We start from the raw sequence: 20,376 nt of genomic DNA, 5'->3' as shown, positions 1-20,376 counted from the left end.
GGACGAGGGTGAAAGAGCAGAGGAGGTGCTGTCCTGCTAAGTTCTTTATTTCATAGTCTCATAGTTTTCTGAAGGCAGAGTTCTAAGAGGTTACATGATAAGGCCAAGCAATAACAGCAGCAACAGCAGGCAAACAGCAAGCAGAAAACAGCTGCTTCTTCTTTTCTAAACTTACAGAAGTGTGGATTATATTTGTTAGTTGACCAATAAAATTGACACACAATTCTAGTTTTTCTTTTCTTAACCTATCCTGGTCTAATTCTAACAGTCGTAAGTCTTACACAAGTATTACATAGGTATTACACAGTTTGCATATATAGTTTCTATGAGCTCTTATTGTTTATGTGAACACTTATCTAAAAAATGTGAACAGTATAATTCCATCTATGTTTTGTCTAAAGTAAAGTAATTCTGTGAAAATGTAACACTGCTGCAGTAAGAACTGTATTTAAGATTTCTTTGCTGCAGCTTTTCAATGTTTAAGGCACTTAGCATATATTTCTACTAAACGTTAAAAATCAATATTTTTATTTCACTTTGGTGTGACTTCATGTATTTCAGCTTATCTAAAGGTTTTAATTCAACCCCTGTGCTTTGGCTTTCCTCTGAGCTTGGGTCCAGAGGAGCTTTTACTCCAACAAAATATGATGATGATGATGATGAATAGTAGTAGTAAAGAATTAAGCAATCTCAAGTTATATTCATGGCTCCCAAGTCTCAGTGCTGAGTCTATACTCTTTGAGTATAGACCTAATTAATATGGTGGAACATGATCAGCTCTTTTATAAATTCTGAAATGTTGCTGGTCCTCGGTCACCTGCTGGAGTGCATTGTAAGTGAAATGAGTTATGTTTATTGGTGGGATGTGGTTAGGAGCCTTGCATTAAATATCAGCTAAAGTCTGAACCACAACCTTGTCACAACACTTTATTGCTTTATTCTTGGACTTCATATACCATATGGTTTTAACACATATTTCCTTCTTACCCACCACCAAAGATGTTATTACAAGACATGTTGTGAGTGAGTGCTTTATAAAAGTAAATTTAATAACATTTATTTACTGGTCATTCCAAGTGGCATCTCTAAAGTATCAGAATTTTTAAATATAGGACACAACACAGTGAGTAGCTTGATGAGATTTTATTTTGATTGATTTGGTCCCTGGAACATTGCTTTTTGTCTATACTTTGTATCAATTTTAATGATTCTCACATACTCACAGCTGTATTTTAATTCCCATGCTGAAAATATAAGTGGACTTAAAGGGCAATGTCATTTCCTTGCTAATGAAAACAACAGGTGAAGAGATAGAAAAAGAGAAAGAAAGCAGTGCCTTTAGAACAATAATTGGTCTACAGATATTTTAGCTTTCACTACCTTTTAAACTATCAAAGGGTCTAAAAAGACAGGTAGGAAAACAAACTACAATATTTTGCTATCACAGTGCTCTAGAAACTTGGTCTTCCATGTCTATATATGTAACCACCTGCAACTCCATCTTGCACTACTGCTGCTTTGTCAAGCTAATTATCTGGATTTTTAACCACAGCTTTTGAATTGAATTGCACTGCTAGTTGTACCTAAACTAGCTAAATTAAGGTATAAAGATATATGCAACTGAGCTGCAATAAGTGAAATGGAAAATTAAGTCAAAAACTGGTAAGTTCCATAGGCAGTCATTAAAGTTGCTAAATAATTAAAATAATAAAAATTCTCAACCCAGAAATGCTTAGTACAGGAATGAATTAAAATAAAATTGGCCTTGTTTACCAAGAAACCTATAATTTGAGTTACTTTGGCATATTTCATAAAGACTATAATTTACATAAACAACTGCGGGAGGCATCTGATCATCATCAATTCTCTAGCCTAGTGTTTAGTGCTTTTCTGGAAGTAAAAAGGAAGTACAATTCCAAATTGCTTGTCTGGGTCTCTCTCTTCCATGGTAATTGCTGCCACCACTGATCAGTTCAAACTCTGAATATTTTACAAGAAAGCAGACACAATTATATTTAGGTGTTACACATACATAGATTGAGTTCAAGACACTCTCACCCAATTAAGCACCACAGGGGATGTAATTATTTCTCTGTTTACTATCTGAATCCTAGTCAGACTGAAGTGCTGAACTGTTCATGGTAGTGCCAAATAACATTACTCAGCACGTAGAGAAATTTAAAATCTTAGGAAACTTTATCTTAGATTTCTATTTTAGATTTTACAGTTATTAGCTGAACTTAAATGCGGCCTTAGTCACTGACTCCTTCTACATTTAGCTTTACATCTGTAGAGGGGGGAAAGACTTGATAAAAGATGGGATTCAAGGAGTAAAACATAAGGGGATGCCAGAAGTTGTGACATAGGTGGAGAAACCAGAGTTAGAGCAGAAGATGAGAGACGGTTGAGAGTTCCATACAAGCAATTTTCTCATAGGTGCAGGTTTCTTTGGATGTTCAGTGTTAAATGGCGTGCAATTTTTGTATCCGTGCCTTGACTTTATACAACTTAAACAAGCTTCTTAGCTATAAAGAAATCCCTGAGAGATTTGATTTGCCAGATTCCAACAGAGATGAGGATTAGTGTTTGTATTATAGCCCACCACAAAATATTGCTGTTGGTTTCTTCACTTGTCTTCCTAAATTTTTCTTCACGCTCCTAGAGAATAAAGGAAAAGCATAATTATTACCTTTTGGCATCTGTATGTTTCATGGTAAGTAGAAAGGCATCCCCTTTCTGCATAGTGGTCAACAAAAACTTTTCTCATGTGGATAAAAGTGATGGTTTGTACTTATCCATATGGTGGATATCTTTACAAATCAAAACTGAGAAGCAGATACACTGCATCCTGAAGCCGAAAGGCAAACAGAACTTGCCTTGTTCACAGATATATTGTGCTCAATATGTTCCATTAGTACAGATTTTAACCCATTTAGGTTTACAGTCACTTCCATATTGCTGGCAAGAGCCCTTTTGCAGCCAAATTTCTATTTTTAGGGAACTAGTTGATACATTTCAAACACTAACTATCTGCATACATCTAGAAAAGTGACTGGGTGTACACTTATTTGAAGAAGGGCTTTATTTCTGACGTCATGGGGATATATAAATACACACTCAGTCATTTCCTTCCCCACTCAATAAAGTTTGTGCACACAGAGCAGCATGGAAACAGCAGCTGGCAGCATCACCCACAATGGTACCTGCCTCCTGCTTGGCTGCTGTGGCTGACTCTGACCAAGAAAACTCTGCTTGGAAAATCCTACTTTAAAATAACACCTGCTGCTATAAAATAACACCTGTTTCTATAAGCATGAGTTCACAGTGATTAATTAGTTTTATGTTACTGCTTCAAAATATTTTGCAAGGTAATGGACACTCTTTTGGTTAAATATCTATAGATTTTTATGAGGTAGTTAAAAATAACACTGCAATTGGGTAATAAACCTCATAATACTTTATAAATCAATAAGCCTACACACAGTATTTATAACATTTCCATTCGGGGACATACATACTCTTTCATAGTCTTGTTCTTTGGTTACGTGCTGAATTTGCTCGATTAGATGTTCTAGTCTGACATGAACTTCATTCACTTTGTCTTTGGCTTGAATAGCAGCTTCATCCAAAAAATGTTCCCCAACTCTGATGTCCAAGTGGATACGCTGCAAACAGAAAAAATATGTTCTCATTACTCTGTATTCTGATTTTTCAAAATTCCTTAGAATAAAAATGAAACAATGGATAATTTCCCCTTAAGCTCATTGCAGGAAAACAGTTTTAATTGCTTATAAAAATCCCTCCCAAATTTAGAATCAGATGGAAAATTTGAAGGGTTTCTTAATTTTATTTTTAAAGTAGTTATACAAATTTACAATCTTCACTAATGTTAGGGCATTATTTTATGTTAATATTGATTCAACCACCATTAAAATGTTTTCTTTGTCCATTTTCTTTGTCCATTAAGTTAAAAAAAAATAAGGACCACTCATTCTATTTCACATTTCATCCTAATATTGCAGAAATTACATTCCTTAATAGTACTGCTGGAATCTTTTTACAAATACACTTCTAGGTTCCCTCAGATAAATGTTTTATTCACATTAGTTATCCAGTATGAAATATCTCCCAATATTCTCTAAGCTGTTGTATGATCTATAATAAAAATGCCTTGAACCTGCCAAGCAATAGAACCATAGAAAGAAGAGAGAAGAATGAAACTTGAAATGTTATACAATTTATTTTGGTGTGAATGAAAAATTTTACTAAAACTAGTAGGAGAAAGTTCTCCTAGAAGCCAATTAGTACCTAAGAGAAAATAAAAAGGGTTTAGCAAACAAATAACCTTCAAAACCCTAGAAATTTATATTACCATGATAGAAGTTAGGTCTACTCAGAAATCAGCCACAAATGAAGAGCATCTCTCCTTTCAGCTGTCTTGAAGTTACCTAACTGTATAGGTAGAAATCCATCTCGCAACCTTGTGGTCCATTAATTTCTTTATTTTGGTTTGAAGGAGTTCAGATAACCATCTGGTGCTTACAGAGGAACACTTAAAGATTTAGCTTAGCTAAAGAATGTTTTTCCTCTTGTGATCTTTATTCCTCCAGATATAATTAGAAAGAACAGTATTTTCCTTTTTTATTTCTGTGTTCTCAAGCTAAACAAACCACCTTATTTAATATTTGTGATATTAATGTTCTCCTTCCCTGCATCTCTTCACTTCTTTTATAATACAAAGGCCGGAACTCTACACGGTGCATGTATCATGGAAAGTGATGTTAATACACCTCCATCTATACCAGACAAAAATCCCTGGCACATCCTCAGAATCACATTCATGGTGCATAGTTAACTGTGGCCAACCAAAGCTTTATCCCCCTTACCCTCTCTAGATGATAAGCTCCACAATTTTTTTTTATGATTAGACCTAATTGCTTTTGCAATGTATATGATTAAATTTCCATTAATTTTTATCAATCAGCCTGTAAGAACACCTTGTTATTCCACTATGATAATCCTACTCCAGTATTGTTGTTTCTGTGTTATCTACGTGTTTCCAAAGTGCACAGCTAGGATGAGATTTAGCCTACCTTAACACATTTAGAAGATGTTTATATTTAGCTGGTTATTTAACTCTTTTGCATTCAGCTGAGAAAAAAACCCAAGCCACTCTAGAGAGTAATTCTCTCCTGTTTTTGGGAAGCAGCAAATAGATAAAAATTTCAAGACAATATTTATAATTTTTTTTTGATGCAGTCGGTAGAGCCATGACATCACCTCTAATGGCTTTTTTTTCCCCCCAAAATCTGCATTAAAACCACCTTTGCTGGTAGTAGACAATAACAAGTATGTTGATATATTCTTTGTTTGAATAACTTTCAAAAACTAAAATGTTAAATTTTCATTAGAAATCCAATCTAAGTTAGTGAAGACTTGAAATATCTTTATGACAAGTGCTTGTGTTAGTCAATCTTACATATCTGTCTTTTTGATCCAAATTAGTTGTTCTTATTGATCAGAATCACATTCAAAGCACAATACAAACATTAAATTTCTCTATTCTTAGTCTTGCTGCTTGAATGCTGACTTCTTAAATATGAGAACAGTCTTTTTATCTCTTCATCTGCATAATTCTATGTTTGCTTTCTTTAATTGCTAAAAAACATTGAATGATCTGCTACAAGTTAGACCAACTTTTAACCCAGTTTGTAATCTCTGCTGCTTGTAAATGATTTATACCATTACAACAAAGAATATTTAGGAAATATACCTACCAGTTTACTTCCTGCAATTACTGCAAATCTTGTGGAATTAGACTGGAAACAGATGATGTGCTCCCCAGAGAGGTAGGATGTAAAAGAAAATGTCCCTTGTGGCCCATACAGTTTTGACAATAGCACCTGCAATTTAGATATGTGCATTGGGTTTGTAACGTATCACTACCAATAAAAAAATCAAAGAACAGTACTGTGAATTGGATCCAAAAAGGAATCAATTAAGCTGCTGACATCATTAAACTTGTCCAAATTTCAGAATAGATTTACAGAAAACTAAACAGTTGTAGCTCCCAGTGAACATTAAAATGTTAGAGGATTTTGGTAGGTACAAAAGCCAATGCTCTCTAAAGCATTTAAAGTTTGAAAACTGAGACCTTGCCTAGGCAGAGAAATAAAGTGTCCATTGCTGGAAAAGCTCAGGACCTCATTGCAGCACAGGCAGCTGCTCTGCATGAGGGCTGTGTGCAGCCTCATGGTGACCTTGACTTTGAGTTTTGTTCATCATCAACCTTCCTTTCTGCTGCTGAAGTGCATTCTGTACCATTTTACTTCATTAGTGGATTTTGGGTTTTTATTTTTAATTTGTTTTCTCAGTTGTCACTTACTCTTCTTAATGACACTGTTTCCTAAATCTGGTAGTAATGGAAAAATTTTCCATACACATAATTATCAAATATCATCAATTCTGTTTACTTCACTAGAAATCACAGGGTTCTTATATCTTTCAGTATCAAAATACTGAACTAGCTGATAGACTATAGATTTACTTTTCCCCATAAGTGTCTTTTATTTTTAGATAGTGTTGCCTGCCAGTGCCAGAAGTCGTCATAAATCCTACAGAAACATTCATAAAGCACTTCTACCTCACCAGAAGGACTTGTGACAGTCACAAACATTCCCAAACCAGGAGCAGATTCAAGAAAGTCGTGTTTATGTATATCCCAGCGCTGTACTTTGTAATTCCCTGAATAAAAACATAGATAAATCTGTTAAATAAAACATAGCTTAATGTTAAACCACTACATCACTTTTTCAGGAAAAATATAAAGATAAATAATTAAAAATAAAATAAAAATAAAATATGGATTTCATGTGTTCATGATTAAAGTTGCTCAGGGGCACTTTATAACAGAGTGAAATGCAGTAAGTTTTTACTACACTAGAAAATGTTCTGAAGTGCTACCAAAAAATGGTTAATTAACAAGAAAAACTTTCTGATTACTCCTAATGTTCTGGAAAGTGGAAAGATTAGCCCCTAGAAGGCACACTGAGACCTCCAAAAGCATAATGTGCTGTACTCAAATTACATTTTATGGATTGTCTTTCACACTTACAATATTCTTTCTTTAAAAAAAAAAAAAAGGATTAATTTGCATTATTTTTTACTATCCCCTTGAAATCTTAAATTTACAGTCTTGTAGATTAATTTAATGTGCTTCTGATATCAGAGGTGAAATGAATCTTTACTACACCATGAATTGTCTCTTTTCAGACCAGCATTTATCAAAAAAAGTAACTCTCCCATTCATATGGGGAAAACCAGGTTACAGAAATTCTGGTATGAATGAGCACATCAGTCAGAACGTGCAGAAGCACACATGGAAGCAGCAGTTCCACAGCTGTAGAATTAAAAAACATTCTTTTTCTTTATTTAGTCAGTAAAACACTCTGAAAACCTGCATTTCTTTGTGTGATGGATACACACAATGTTTGAGGACTTTAAGACTAATCCCTGCTGCAGAGAGTTATTTTCAGTGTGCCCTTTTCTGTTTTTTTTCCATATTCATCAATCACATAAATTCCTGTTACATTTCCAGTTAACTTTGTTATTGCATAGGTTAGATCATCATAAAGCATTGACAGGTACCTACCAACTACCAACGTGTCGCTAGGAATATCTTCAATTATGCATTTCTCTTCTCTTTCTCCAATGTGAAAATACAAAGCAAGTGAAAAAGAAATCCAAAAGTTCGTAAGAAATCCTATTAATTTGCTTTTCATGTTTTTTGTATATCCTTGCTGTATTGCTTTTGAATATAAATAGTTACATACAAATGTCTGTAGCCCTGTGGTTGTTCCTTGTTTGCTGCTTATCAGTGTATTTTTGAGAGAGAAAAAAATCTGTGAAAAAAGGCAGCTGGTGGTTACACATTTATAAATAACTACAGCATATCCTGGAGAATGAGATAACATGGAAAAGACACCTTTTAAAATCCTTCTTATTTCCCAGCATCTAGATTATAAATTAAAATTTATATTATACACTTAGAAGAGCATGAAACTGAAAGGGCCTCTCAGGTGCTTGAGATCAGTTCCCTAGATTACTGTAGGCAACTAAATTGGCTTCCTCTTTCCATAAACTGCTTGATTTTCAACTAAAACAAAGTTATTATTTCCCATTTATTCTGGGTGATTATTCCAGAGTTTCACTCCTCTCTTATTAAGAAAGCTTTTAATTTCCATCCTAAATCATTGTACAAATATATGCATCTGTATAAAACCCACAGGCACTACATAATAGAAGAACTATAAAGAAGTTGAAAGAACTTGAAGAATGAAATAATCTGAAACATTAATGAATATGATACTGCAGGGAAAAAATAACAACACTAACACTTTCAGAATAAGAGTTTTTTATATAGGAATGACTATTTCTTAAATACTTCCTAATACATTCTCTGAAGAAAGTTACAGTGTAAGTCAAACAGTGATTGAGGGGTTTATTTTTATCCTTTGTACTAATATAGACCAATGTGACTGTCTGATGACAAACTCATCTATCACTCCAATGTTCCTTGTCCTATAAGCCGAGATCACTGGGTCTGAAAGGTTGGCCTCAGTGTCAGAGGAAACATGGTCATTTTCCAGCAGGGAGGACCCACCTGTGGGCTCATTTCAAGTCTGGATGACCCATCTTTCTCATAAAATTTATGTCATCCCAATTGCACAAGAACATTTTTCTAGCATCAAGGAAGAAGGGTGGACAGCAACTCATGTAACCTAAATAAAAATTTCAGGATGATAACTCTTACTGAATTATTTCACATCTGCAAAAGAAGGACTGATTCATGTCTATTGACCTTCATTCCACCTGCCATCTATGAAGTTGTCTCAATAAATAAATGTCTGCGTAGCAGTGGCACAGGTTTATGACCATCCTAGGTTCAGTCCATTTCACAGCATGAAGTCCATTTCACAGAAGTTGCAGTGCAAATATTAGTGCACCTCCATAAATCATCCATCAGCATCCCCATATTGAGAGGCTGTCAGACAAAGAGAACTCATTCCTTACACATCACTTCTTTGACTCCATATGGTTAAGGATAGAGGGATAAAAATTGCATCTCATGGCTGTTGAATCTTTAGGAATGTTAAGGGTGATGTTATTACCCTTAACTACTTTAGCATTTATCCATCAGAAATAAGTTTAGATTATATAGGCTCTCATCATATCATTGGACGTTTGCACCTCTACCACAGATGTTGACTGTCATGCACCTGCATAAATTCTCATGCCATGCTTATACCAAGTATAGGTTTGTCTGCAGGTTGTGAGCTACTTGACCAGTCACTTTTTAGCTTTTTATTGACTACTTGAGGTTTCCAAAATTCTGAGTTCCAATGGTAGAACACAAGATATAGAAGGTGACACCACTTTATCCTTCACTCTGCCCAGACCCATTGGGACAGACATATTCCTTCTGTACTTTTGGCTAGCAAGTGCTAGCATAGTAGGGCTGCTGGACTTCAAGCAAACAAAAATATTTCAGTCTCTGGGTAATCAGGTTGTTATGCAGCATACTGAGAGCTTTCTTTTGTCTCAGGCATTCACAGTACCTGTCAATTGTCATGGGCACAATTTCTGCATACTACAAAAATCCCATTGAACAAGATCTGGCTGATGTCAGAATTGCTGTATCAAGTGTTAGATTTATTTCTTGAGCATGTTAAATATTGTCGTGGAATAGTCTGAGTTACTTTATTATGTTGGATCGTTCATGACAGATCAGATATTCCCAATGTACTTTAATTACCTGGGACTGGGAATATAATTAAATGAAGCTTTTTGCTTCAGATACTCTCAGATCTTTTGTTTGCAGACTTATTCCATTATAGGAATTTAGTTTGATGTTGATTATTTTTGTAGGACCACAGTTTAATTCGGTGGTGACTTTTTTGCTGCTATACTTACCATTAATCACATCTGCCATTCTGCAAGAATACCTGCCAAGGCATCAAAGCTGATTCTTTCTGTAAAATATTCTTGAAAAAAGAAAACTCTCTTTACAAATCTGTTTCAAGCTTCTTCCCAAAGTGCCTTTTGAGATTAGCTTAACCCAGGAATTAATTTGCCTATTTCTTTCCCTAAATCTCATGTATTTAGGACCACAGCATCTTGGCTGCCAACCATCTGTGACACAAGATACAAGGGAAAAGGAAGGAAGAGCTTCTCTGTGTTTCTTCCTGGTCCCAAAATTTTTAAGGGAATTTCAAGACATCTGAAATTAAAAGCTACAAAGTCCTAGCAATATCCATGCCGGGATCATGTATCTCACTAATCAGTTCAATAAATAGATACTATGAGAAATGTGCTCCATCACTAAAATGTGTTTCATTCACTGCATCCACAGTCTTGCCAAGTAATGGCTCCATCCCTGTGGTTTGCAAAGGGAATACCTGGAATTATATTTATGGCCAAGCAACATACAGCCATAGGGGCATCCTTAAAGAATATCATATTTACCAAGATCTCCTGAAGTTACAGCTTACAAGAAATGCCATATCCAGGTAACTGGTTGGATGGGTCTGTTTTTGAAGGAAGTTGCATTGAATATTCATGTATGTAAACAGTCTAAAATAGCACAGTTATATATCACTGACTGGAGTTTTCTGAAGTGTGTTGGCCTGTTACATATTCCCTTTCTACTCCACCTCCTTATCCTTTCTCCTTCAGTGTCCTTTGGAAAACTTCTGGCTCCAGGAGTTTGAGCAAACACTGGGACTCCTCCACGCAAAGTGTACCTTGTAGGACTGAAATCCCAGATTCAGGTCATGTATAAAATTGCAAATGGAGATATTCTTTTACTGGGCCTGGCCCTTTGTTTATTCTGGGCAGGTGAAGAAGCAAAACTGTAGTATTTAGAGAACTTACAAGAAAGTACATCAAAGGATACCTTGTGGATTTTGAGTTTGTTATTCCCTAAGGCATAATTTAGAATTGCATCTGATACCTGCCCAAAAACTTTATTGAGCTTAATTTGTCACTCGATAATCAATTTGAAATAAGGTCCTACCCTCTGAGAATATTTAAATATATATTTCAATATATGCTTATGTTTTCTGATATGATGATAAAAGTGTAAACATGTAGTAAATAAGTGTAACAGAAAACACAGAATGATTAAAAATAATATAAAAAGAAGAAAGAAAAATATCAACTATTAACTAAACAGAATAGTGTAGTAACACTATTCCCATTGTACAGTGAAAATCGAGGGAACTTAAAAAAAAGGTAAAATAACAGGAGTAACTGAAACAATTTTGAACAACAGACAACAGGGAATCTGAAGAATGAGAGAAGAGCAGAAATTCCTACACTTAGTTCTAACAAGTCTGTGTTTATTAGCATTTGCAGGACCAGTGAGTCTAGTCTGATAAAGTTTAAAATGTATTTTTGTCTTTGCAAGATTTATCTCCTGGAAATAAAATACAGAGAAATGTTTAAATGTTTCAGCCCTATGGAGAATACAGTGGACTCCTTTACGAACAAGAGAAATTATCTTGTATTCAGCATATTCCAGAAAGACCTACTCAAATCAACTCTCCTGTTCAATACCTGTGCTCTACATCTGTAAAATTGCAGTGTGCTGTAAAAGTTTTGTGAGCTGACTTTATTCTATTGAATAAGTATTGTTCCAAAATTCTTCTCCTAGGTGGTAGCCAGAGCTGTTCGTGAGCCATATGTTACATTCATTTTATAACAGCTATTTGAGCATTAAAACTTGCAGTCAGGAACAGTTTCTGACGTGTGTATTGTCATAGTTGTGTATACCTTAATTGTAGGTAATATATACACAAATAGCAGCAAACACATATAAAGAAACATGGACACATTTACTGCATATATAAGGTTAATGATACAGTTTATGTTATGGTCAACAGTGTTAACTTTGAGATTAAAGTTGTCTTGTGAGGGACACACACCAACAATCAGTTTTTTAATCTCAGCCAACATTTTAAATTCAGCTCAGAGGTTTTCTACTAGTATCCACACTTCTGATTTTTTTTCCTAGTAATTTTGTTGGCCGAGTGTTCTCATGGCAGTTATTCTTCTAACTTTCCAGAAGGAAAAAGAAAGATACATTTTCATATATTCAAAAGTCTCAAGACAAGTTTACTCAGTTCCATTATTGTCTTAACCACACTGCAAACATTTGGTCACTCTGATTTATGTAAATAGTTTCTGAAGAAATGCATGTTAAGCAAGTTTAGAAAGACAACAAAAATGCCAATAAATTATAAAAACATAATTTAGAGCAAAAAAACTATTTTCTAGGTATAAATAGCTGTATATAAACAAATTACAATATTTAAGGACGTTATTAGTTTAGATTTTGTGATTGAAAGATTTTTTTACTGTGAAGTAAAAATGTGAAGTACAGTCTTTCCAAAGGTCTTCTTTTCTGCCACTAGAGGGTACTCCAAGAACTTAGAGTGCATTTGGAGGAAGGATTTATTTGGGGGTTTTTGGTCTGTAAGTGATCCAATACTGTTCTCATACTCAACCTTAGGAATTTAACCCCCCAAAATCTTGATATTAAACAAAAACTTTCAAAAGCACTCTAATACAGCTTTTCAGCAAAATAGTGCAGCGTATCCAAATTATAAAGAACATTGATTGACATGTAGTTTAGATTTAAACTTATCCTACTTTTAAATTATCTTAATTATTATATTTTCTTTATTTCAGACACAATTTTCTGGTTCACATCCTGTTTCTTCATCCAGATTTGGACAAGGCATTCCATTATTGGCAGGCTGAAGAAGTACGAAACGAGTTCTGATCTTGGTCCCTCTTTCTCTGCAAACCCCTCTGCAGAGACCCCAGGAAGACCACTGCGAAACCTCGCAGTCCAGTGGTGTTTCTGCAATACACACAGCAAAGAGGTAACTTTACATCAAGTTATACTTAAGTCAAATACACAGTTGGAAAAGCATTAAGGAATGATCATCAAACAGCATCCTTTCTTATACAAAATACAGGTGATATTAATAAAATCCATATGGTGTCTCATAAATTTAAAAAATAGTCTGGTTTCAGCTCCGAAACTCATCGGCTCTGGTATTATTATTGCAGTCTAGAGCCTGTCTGAGGTATTATATCAGTAGTGCAGCACATTATCTCTTAAATGAAAATACAGAATTCCTATAAAAGAAAACTATGCTTAAAATTATTGTACTCAAAAGATTGAATTAAAAAATGTTTGCTGTCAATTTTTATAACTCATTTTCCTTTGCATGGCTTACTAAAAACACTGGGATTAAAGCTTTTCTCTGGTTTATCTAGGTATATTTATATTTCTTTGCAAGTAGCTATTGTTCCTATAGTTGTTCATATGAAATTCCATTTTATTTTTGTTCCAATTTGCTTTAGAAATAAAGAAAATTGCCATTTTTTTATCATTAAATCAGCTTGTTGTTTTGTGTGTGTTACTCTTCTCTTTGCCAATAAAGATATTCTGTCACTAGAAGCTTTCTAATGCTGAAAGGATTTTCAATATAGTTTTCATTTCCTGCAAGAAAAGAAGTTAGAAATTCTATCTAGTAGAAGTACTATTCATAATGTATGCATCTATCTAAAATAAATATCATTAAAAGTAGGTGAATATTCCTTAGCAGGTTAAATTAAAATATTGCTTGTCACAGGAAGTTGCATCAAAACTGCCTGTTACAGCATTTGTGGGTAAAACAGGTGTGCACAAGCCCCTCTTCAAATGCCACACTAAATGTGTGACACCTGGTATAAATTTCTGGTATTACAGTGAACTCACCACTTTCAGTTGTCATCACTATGTTTCTAGAGGGAATGAGGGACACTGCTTGACCTCTGGTAATTAAATCTGCCCATTTGATTCTGGAATAAGTTTCTAAACAGGCTGATTTACTGGCTCATGTACAATAAAGTGGGGATTTGTGATTTAAAATGGTTTTTGAAGTACTGTACTCTAAATGCAGTTTTAAGGTTTGTTTTTTTTTAATTTTGGCCCTGAACAGGGCCAAATGCTCCTTTCAAATGTTGTGGGAATGACATATAACTGTAAATGAGATGCGTAGCACTCATTTTGAATATGTCTTTTTTACTAACAGAGATACATTAAACTACTATAAATTGATAAATACATTTATTAAAGTATAAATAGCACATTAACTGTGTAAAGAGTGAGCTTTATTTTAGTGGCTTTGAGGTGACCAGCACAGTGCTAGGGACGTGCAATCTTCAGACATTCTGGAGAAGCTCCCGGAACATCGCAACAATTTTGGGAATATATTGCTCCCTTTGAGCAAATATTGTGTTAATTATATATTTGTTAATTCAGAGATTTGAAAATCACCCTTATGATTGACTTGAGTCAGTAGGTTGCATGTCTTCCTGCCTATTCAAGATTATTAGCTAATATTTTCGAGAAAAGGAAAATTAAAAAAAACTTGATTTTTGTTGTCAAGATTTTTGTTTCTATTGAAAATATGTCCAAATCAATTGAACTATATAAATTTTTATTGCACATAACTGCCAAGTTCTGACCCAGAAAGAGACAACAGTAATAGTTCTTGGCTTCATTATCATGTAAAATCTTAAGGATGAATATTTACTTCAAAGTAGCAAAGAGTTTGGGAACTCTGATTCTGATCAAGTGTCATTTGTTTCTCATAATATTCACTGATCTACGCTGATACAAAGGCTTGGGTAGCTCTTACTGTGGATATAACCCAATCCTTTGAACCATAGCTCAAATATGCAATCCCTTACTTATTCTTTCAGGAATTCTCTTTTATGTCAACTGGCTTGTTTTATTTCCCATTTGTGAGTCTGGAACTATTCCTATGCAGATAGGAGAATATTCTGCCTGATCGCCTGTTTCATTCACATCATCTGCCAGATTTCCACATATTTCTGAGTGAATGGAAAGAGCAGAATTGAGAACATCTACTAATCACTTACCTGAGACAGAGTCTATTATTTCATTGCTTTTAGCTGGAAGATTAATAAAAGGTGCAGAAAGACCCAGCTGGCTTTTCTTTATTTTCACCATTGTTACTTGAGCAATTGGTGGCAAAATTTTGAGTTTGGGATAATAAAATGAGTTTGCTGGGTGATTTGGAGAGGAACAAGTGATCTGTGAAATAAAAAGGGGACTATTAAAGAAACTAAGAAGGTAACAGTAAAATCGTGTTTGTAAATCATGCTAATACTATTTGGCAAATAATTTGCATACAACTAGTTCCTATGAACCTCAGTTCACATAACTATGATGGTCATCCCCGAATTTTTATGCAGAATACTTGAGTGAATACAGGATACGAGACTGTGGTAGGAGGTACTGTGAACACAGTAATGTATGAAATGGTTTAGGAGAAAGAGCTGGATGTTATTACAAGAAGAATACATGAGTATTAAACAATAATATCAGGTATGCTGTAGCAGCTGTCATATGGATTTGAGAGGCCAAATGCTTCTCTCTTCCTTTCCTTGTTACTCATTAGCACAGTATTTATTGCTGGAAAAACTCACCTTTAAGAAAGGATTAACTGAATACTTATAGTATTCAAAGTACTTGAATCAAAATCCTTTGTTTGCCACCACTCTTAAATGGCAAAAGCAAAGTGTGAGGCGTAGAGAGGATGAAACGAGCAAAAGAGATTGAAAGCAGTGTCACCACATTGAAGTTCTCTGCTTTCCTTTAGGTCCTTTCCCTCAAATGTAACAGTTTCAGGTTTCATCAGTGCTTTCAACTGAAAACTCCTCCTCACAGCAGTATTCACTACTAAGAATTTTCTGGGTTAGATACACATTTGGTGATGTCAGGACTTTTGTGAGTATTTTCATTTTCCCAGTGCTTTAAGGATTGTTAAATATCATCTAAAAATTGTCAGCTTTTCCAGAAAATAATTAAAATGTAGAGACAAATTCTCATGAGCCATCTACGTTTACGTAATAAATTTCAAAGATACAGAAGATAAACAAGAGCAGTAGGTCTATCAGCTGTGTAATAAATCCATAGAGAGAGAGCATCAGCACTCTCAAATACTGAAAACACTTTCACAATTAAAGAATAATTATCTTTAAAAGAGAACACTCAAAATATAGCAGTATGAAGTGCTAAACTATGTACATGTACCTACCTCTGTAACTGTGTCCTGTGGAATAGTGGCAAAGTTGGGGGAGGAAAATGTGAATCCACTATCAGTTCCAGCATCATATGGAAATAGATCTACGGATACTTCCTCCATCCAGTGGTCTCCTTCACAGAGATTTAGGCTGTCAATACCCACAAACCAGTCGGGGCTCGGAACAATTCGTACAACAAACGAAACCTATGAAACAATGAAACAAAATGATCAATCAGGATTGCATCACTTGCTTTGGAATGCTTCAGTCCTGCTTATAGTAATTTTAACTCAAAGTTAGTGGAATAATGTCATTATGCTCTTTTACTTTATAGAAGCTGTACAGTGCTCCCTGCAATGTGACGTACTTTTTAGTAACTCTTTTTCATTATATTATTCCTACAAGTGAGAACTCAAATATTTAATTTTGGTTGCTGATGACATAAAATAAACTTTTGAAATTAATATGTACATTTACTTACTAAGGGATGTCTTGGATGCACTTCTAATTCAGTAGAGGTTTGTCCTGTACCACTGGAAATTGCAGGAGCAGAGAAGATTCCATGTACACTCTGTATTTTCTCTCCAGCTTCTTCTATTTCTTTCATTAATACCCATGCTTCACCCTTTTCAGCAAAATCACGTACACCATTGCTGGCATATTCATTTTTTTTCCACATGCTGTAGTCAGAACTATGAGTAACACCTATTTGAGTGAATACATGGCATGACATAAAAGTCTGATTTAGAATGTCCCTATTTCTTCATTTTCTTTGTTTTATTTCTGAGGTTAAAAAAAATGTGTATAAAATTGAGTGAACACTAAAACATTTGGCTTATCGCTGTTTGTTTCAGCTGTAGCCAATTGAAAACAGAAGTCAATTGAAAACAGTTGAAGATTTTTGAAAACATTGTGGATGCTTCAATAACTGCGTTTCATTCTTAATAACTTTGGCTTTTTTTTTTCCTTTTTCATTAGTTATCTGACATATCTGTTAAGAAAAAATGATCACATTGTTCAAGAGACTTATCTGCTCTTAAACTGTACATACTTCACTTACCTAGCAAGGATGACCACTGTGCTGGGGGCCTGTAAAGTGGATACTGCTTAGGAAAAGCGATTTGACTCCATTTCCCTGTGAAGATTATCTTGTACTTAGCAAGTTCCTCTGCTGTGCAAAGAGAATCATCCCCCACAGGCAGGCTGCTGGCATAACCCAGTATTGTTACAAGTACTGTCCAGATAACTTTACAGGAACAGTAGACAAACATCAGGTTTTCCATTCCCTTCCACACGAAAAGAAAGAAAAAAAATGTTAGCCATATTAGTCACTCTAAACTCAAAAATTAATAACAGTTACCTAATAAAATGTAATGTGGCATAAGCTGTAAGCAAAGAGAAAGCAGATATCTGAAACACTAAAAATTGTTATGCTTCTGAAAACATTACTATACTGCTTTCAGATTTGTTATTTCCATGCTATATACTACAAACCTGTAACTTTACCTGGGACTAGTGTTTCTAATGAAAATGAAAATAAAAATGTCTTATCCTTGTCCATAGTACTACCTCAGAGAAAAATCTGTTTCTGATTTTCTTTTGAAATCTGATTAGAGTCACATCTTGATTTAATTAGAGTAGCAACTGTTTCTGTGGAAAACATTAGTGGTATATTTATTCTTCTAAAGATTAAATTGCAGGTTACTTTGCCAAAAGAAATGATTTATTTTAAATTCGTGTTCTACAAAGGCTGTTTTATAGCATAACATTTAAAATCAAATACATTTCATATTTATATAAATTACTTTGCTGTCATAATGTGAATTAAAAACATTGTAATTCCTTTAGATTGTTTAAATGACACAGTTTTAAAATATATATATTATTTTAAAGTTACTGTCATAGGTTGTGCAAATTTTCTTTTTAAATTAACATGGTAATTGCATCAGACTGTTGAATTCTACCAATTGTTTAAAATAACAGCCTGAAAAACTGATTTTTAAATGTTTTTGTCCTTTGAGAAAACTATACAAACTTAAGTAAATCACTAATAATATATTAGTTTGTAAAAATAACTATGAATACTCACTAAATATTCCTCTGGAGCACTGGTAGGGGGAGAGCACCTGCTTTTGCTGGCAGCTGAGTTGGTCTGCAAGAGAAGACAGTAGGAGTCTTGCTATTTATGCCTGAAGAGGGTCCCTTTGGTCCAACAATTATTGCAATCTTTAGACTTTCCAGGTTTGCAGAAATCATGCCATCTTCTTGTTTGCAATCCCTTTGGAAGGACTAGCAGAGGTTTCCTGTCTGTCAGCTAGTTCAGGTTCCTTATCAGAAGACTGAGATGCCAAAAAGACAAAATGCTTTTAAATACTTTGGATTCTTAGTAACAGTTTGAGTTTTCTGGTGCCTTTACAGTTCCCTGCTCTTATTAATGCCTCCAAGCTATACAAATGAACTGATTCCAACACTGAAATAGTTCTAGTGAATACTCTTTAAATGAGAAACATGTTTTCTTGTAAGTTTTATTGTCTGACAGATGCTCCTTCCAAACATTTACAGAGAGCTTGCTCACTCTCACACACCATATGTATGTGTTCAAATAAAAGGGGTGAGGCAGCTAAAAATGTCAAGAGGAGAAAAAGTTACATTTCATAATTGCACATACTCACACAGACTGTGTCTCCTGAAAATATGAATTAATTTAAAGTAGTACAGTGTATATTTTTGTGTGTACAGTGCTCTATGCTGGATAATGAAAGGGCTCTGTAACATTGTGGTTTCTTTGGAAAGAGTGGTTTTGGGAAGCTCGGAGATTTTTCTTAGCTGTCTTCAGAGTAAAAAACCCCAAATAAAAATCTCATTATTACAGTTAAATCATACATCCTCTGTAGCACAGTATATATATCTACATCACTAAAACTATTTAAATTGTTTATGAAAAATATGTATTATAGAGTGACCCAATTAAAAAATAATGTTTAATCTTTATTTTATTTTCCCCACCACTTTTCAAATAAGGGAAAACAAGGGCTTTGTGCCAAACCTGTAAGGTTAACAAATGCTATTGTGGCTGATCAGCAAAGGAAATTCAAAATTTTATAGTGAACCATGAAAATAATATTTCATAGAGTTTTCTTTAAAAATTGTGAGGAACGTCACTTAAGTACTTTCCCAGATCTCAAACATGATGGTACAGCATATGGGAAAAAACCAAAACAATCCCAGTTATTTTCCAGATGCAGCTCCCAGGCCAGCATAGGTTAAGCACACGACATACAGCTTTAGTGACACAGTGTTGTCCACCAAACAACATGTCTGAGCTTTGTGGCACTTTAACTGGAAACTTCCACCCCGTGGTAAATCCAAGCCAGGAGGTGAATAAACTGGGATGTCTGGATGGAATTTCCATCAATTATTCTGCTGACAAAATGGAATCTATTGCAGGTTTCAACATAGATGGATGCAGCACCTATAGGCACAATTCTTCTTTATCTGGATAGATGTGGGAACTCTGTAGCAGGTTAAGCCATCTAGGCATGGACATGACCTTTATTTCCAAGGTCTCTTCCTCTATCCTCTGTTAATGGTACATTTTCCATAATTGATTTCTCTTCCAGGAGACAGACTCCACTAAGAAAAAGAGCAAAGAGCCTTCATGGATACTTTTATACAAGTTCTTTCAGTGTTTGTTGAAGGATGATACTTGAATTACATCCAGTTCACTCCCTCCTACGCACAGAATTCCAGACCCACAGGTTTCTTAGAGATTTTAATTTAATGACATCCAGCCCATGCATCCCTCTAGAACTACACAAAGGTCCCACAAATTTAAAAGTATATTGCTCAGTGTATTACTAAAACTACTTAAGGTTTGCATATTTATTATTAAATAGCTTTAAACTTCAGTAGGTTTTATTGTCTATCATCACAGTTACTGAGCCAGTGAACTTCACATACTGAAACCTACTGTGGCACTGCCAGGACAACATATCAAGTGAGAATGAAGCAACTATCTCTGGTTCTGGCACAGAAATATTTAATATATGAGAGTAGCCTTTTCCTTTCAAAGATAAATTGCTGGCAAAAGGCACACCACCAGACTAGATTATTCTGGTTCCATGATTACGTGTTATGAATGTACCCAGGAACGGGACAATACTTGCAGGCTGCAATCCCTGAATTGGCACTGGGCTTTTCTCTGTTTAC

At 34.7% G+C, this 20,376-nt stretch overlaps 2 protein-coding genes across 2 annotated transcripts; both read right to left on the bottom strand.

Moving 5' to 3' along the window:
- Positions 1-2,508: 2,508 nt before the first annotated feature.
- On the bottom strand, positions 2,509-7,973 carry LOC138109175 (transmembrane emp24 domain-containing protein 11-like). Its single transcript, XM_069012259.1, has 5 exons — positions 7,652-7,973; positions 6,644-6,744; positions 5,778-5,903; positions 3,519-3,665; positions 2,509-2,658 (listed from the first exon to the last, which is right to left on the bottom strand). The coding sequence occupies exons 1-5, from the start codon at positions 7,971-7,973 to the stop codon at positions 2,509-2,511; spliced, it is 846 nt and encodes a 281-aa protein (XP_068868360.1).
- A 3,933-nt stretch (positions 7,974-11,906) lies between these two features.
- On the bottom strand, positions 11,907-18,327 carry SPON2 (spondin 2). Its single transcript, XM_069012258.1, has 6 exons — positions 18,257-18,327; positions 17,228-17,453; positions 16,649-16,872; positions 16,182-16,373; positions 15,001-15,175; positions 11,907-12,925 (listed from the first exon to the last, which is right to left on the bottom strand). Exons 2-6 carry the CDS (start codon positions 17,448-17,450, stop codon positions 12,747-12,749), a joined length of 993 nt encoding a protein of 330 aa, XP_068868359.1. The 5' UTR covers positions 17,451-17,453; positions 18,257-18,327; the 3' UTR covers positions 11,907-12,746.
- Between the last annotated feature and the right edge of the window lie 2,049 nt (positions 18,328-20,376).

Source organism: Aphelocoma coerulescens, chromosome 4 (assembly GCF_041296385.1).
Source record: "Aphelocoma coerulescens isolate FSJ_1873_10779 chromosome 4, UR_Acoe_1.0, whole genome shotgun sequence".
Classification (NCBI taxonomy): Eukaryota; Metazoa; Chordata; class Aves; order Passeriformes; family Corvidae; genus Aphelocoma; species Aphelocoma coerulescens.
Note: the sequence above shows the minus strand (reverse complement) of the source record. Positions and strands in the feature narration are given on the sequence as shown.

Coding starts and splice junctions, on each gene's coding strand:
- SPON2 (XM_069012258.1), bottom strand. CDS start 17,450: ATGGAAAACCTGATGTTTGTCTACTGTTCCTGTAAAGTTATCTGGACA. Junction 16,374..16,648: donor TGCATCCAAGACATCCCTTA/GTAAGTAAATGT, acceptor ATTGTTTCATAG/GTTTCGTTTGTTGTACGAAT. Junction 12,926..15,000: donor AATAATAGACTCTGTCTCAG/GTAAGTGATTAG, acceptor TGTGTATTGCAG/AAACACCACTGGACTGCGAG.
- LOC138109175 (XM_069012259.1), bottom strand. CDS start 7,973: ATGTTATCTCATTCTCCAGGATATGCTGTAGTTATTTATAAATGTGTA. Junction 5,904..6,643: donor TCACAAGTCCTTCTGGTGAG/GTAGAAGTGCTT, acceptor TCTAAATTGCAG/GTGCTATTGTCAAAACTGTA. Junction 3,666..5,777: donor TAATTGCAGGAAGTAAACTG/GTAGGTATATTT, acceptor TTCTGTTTGCAG/CGTATCCACTTGGACATCAG.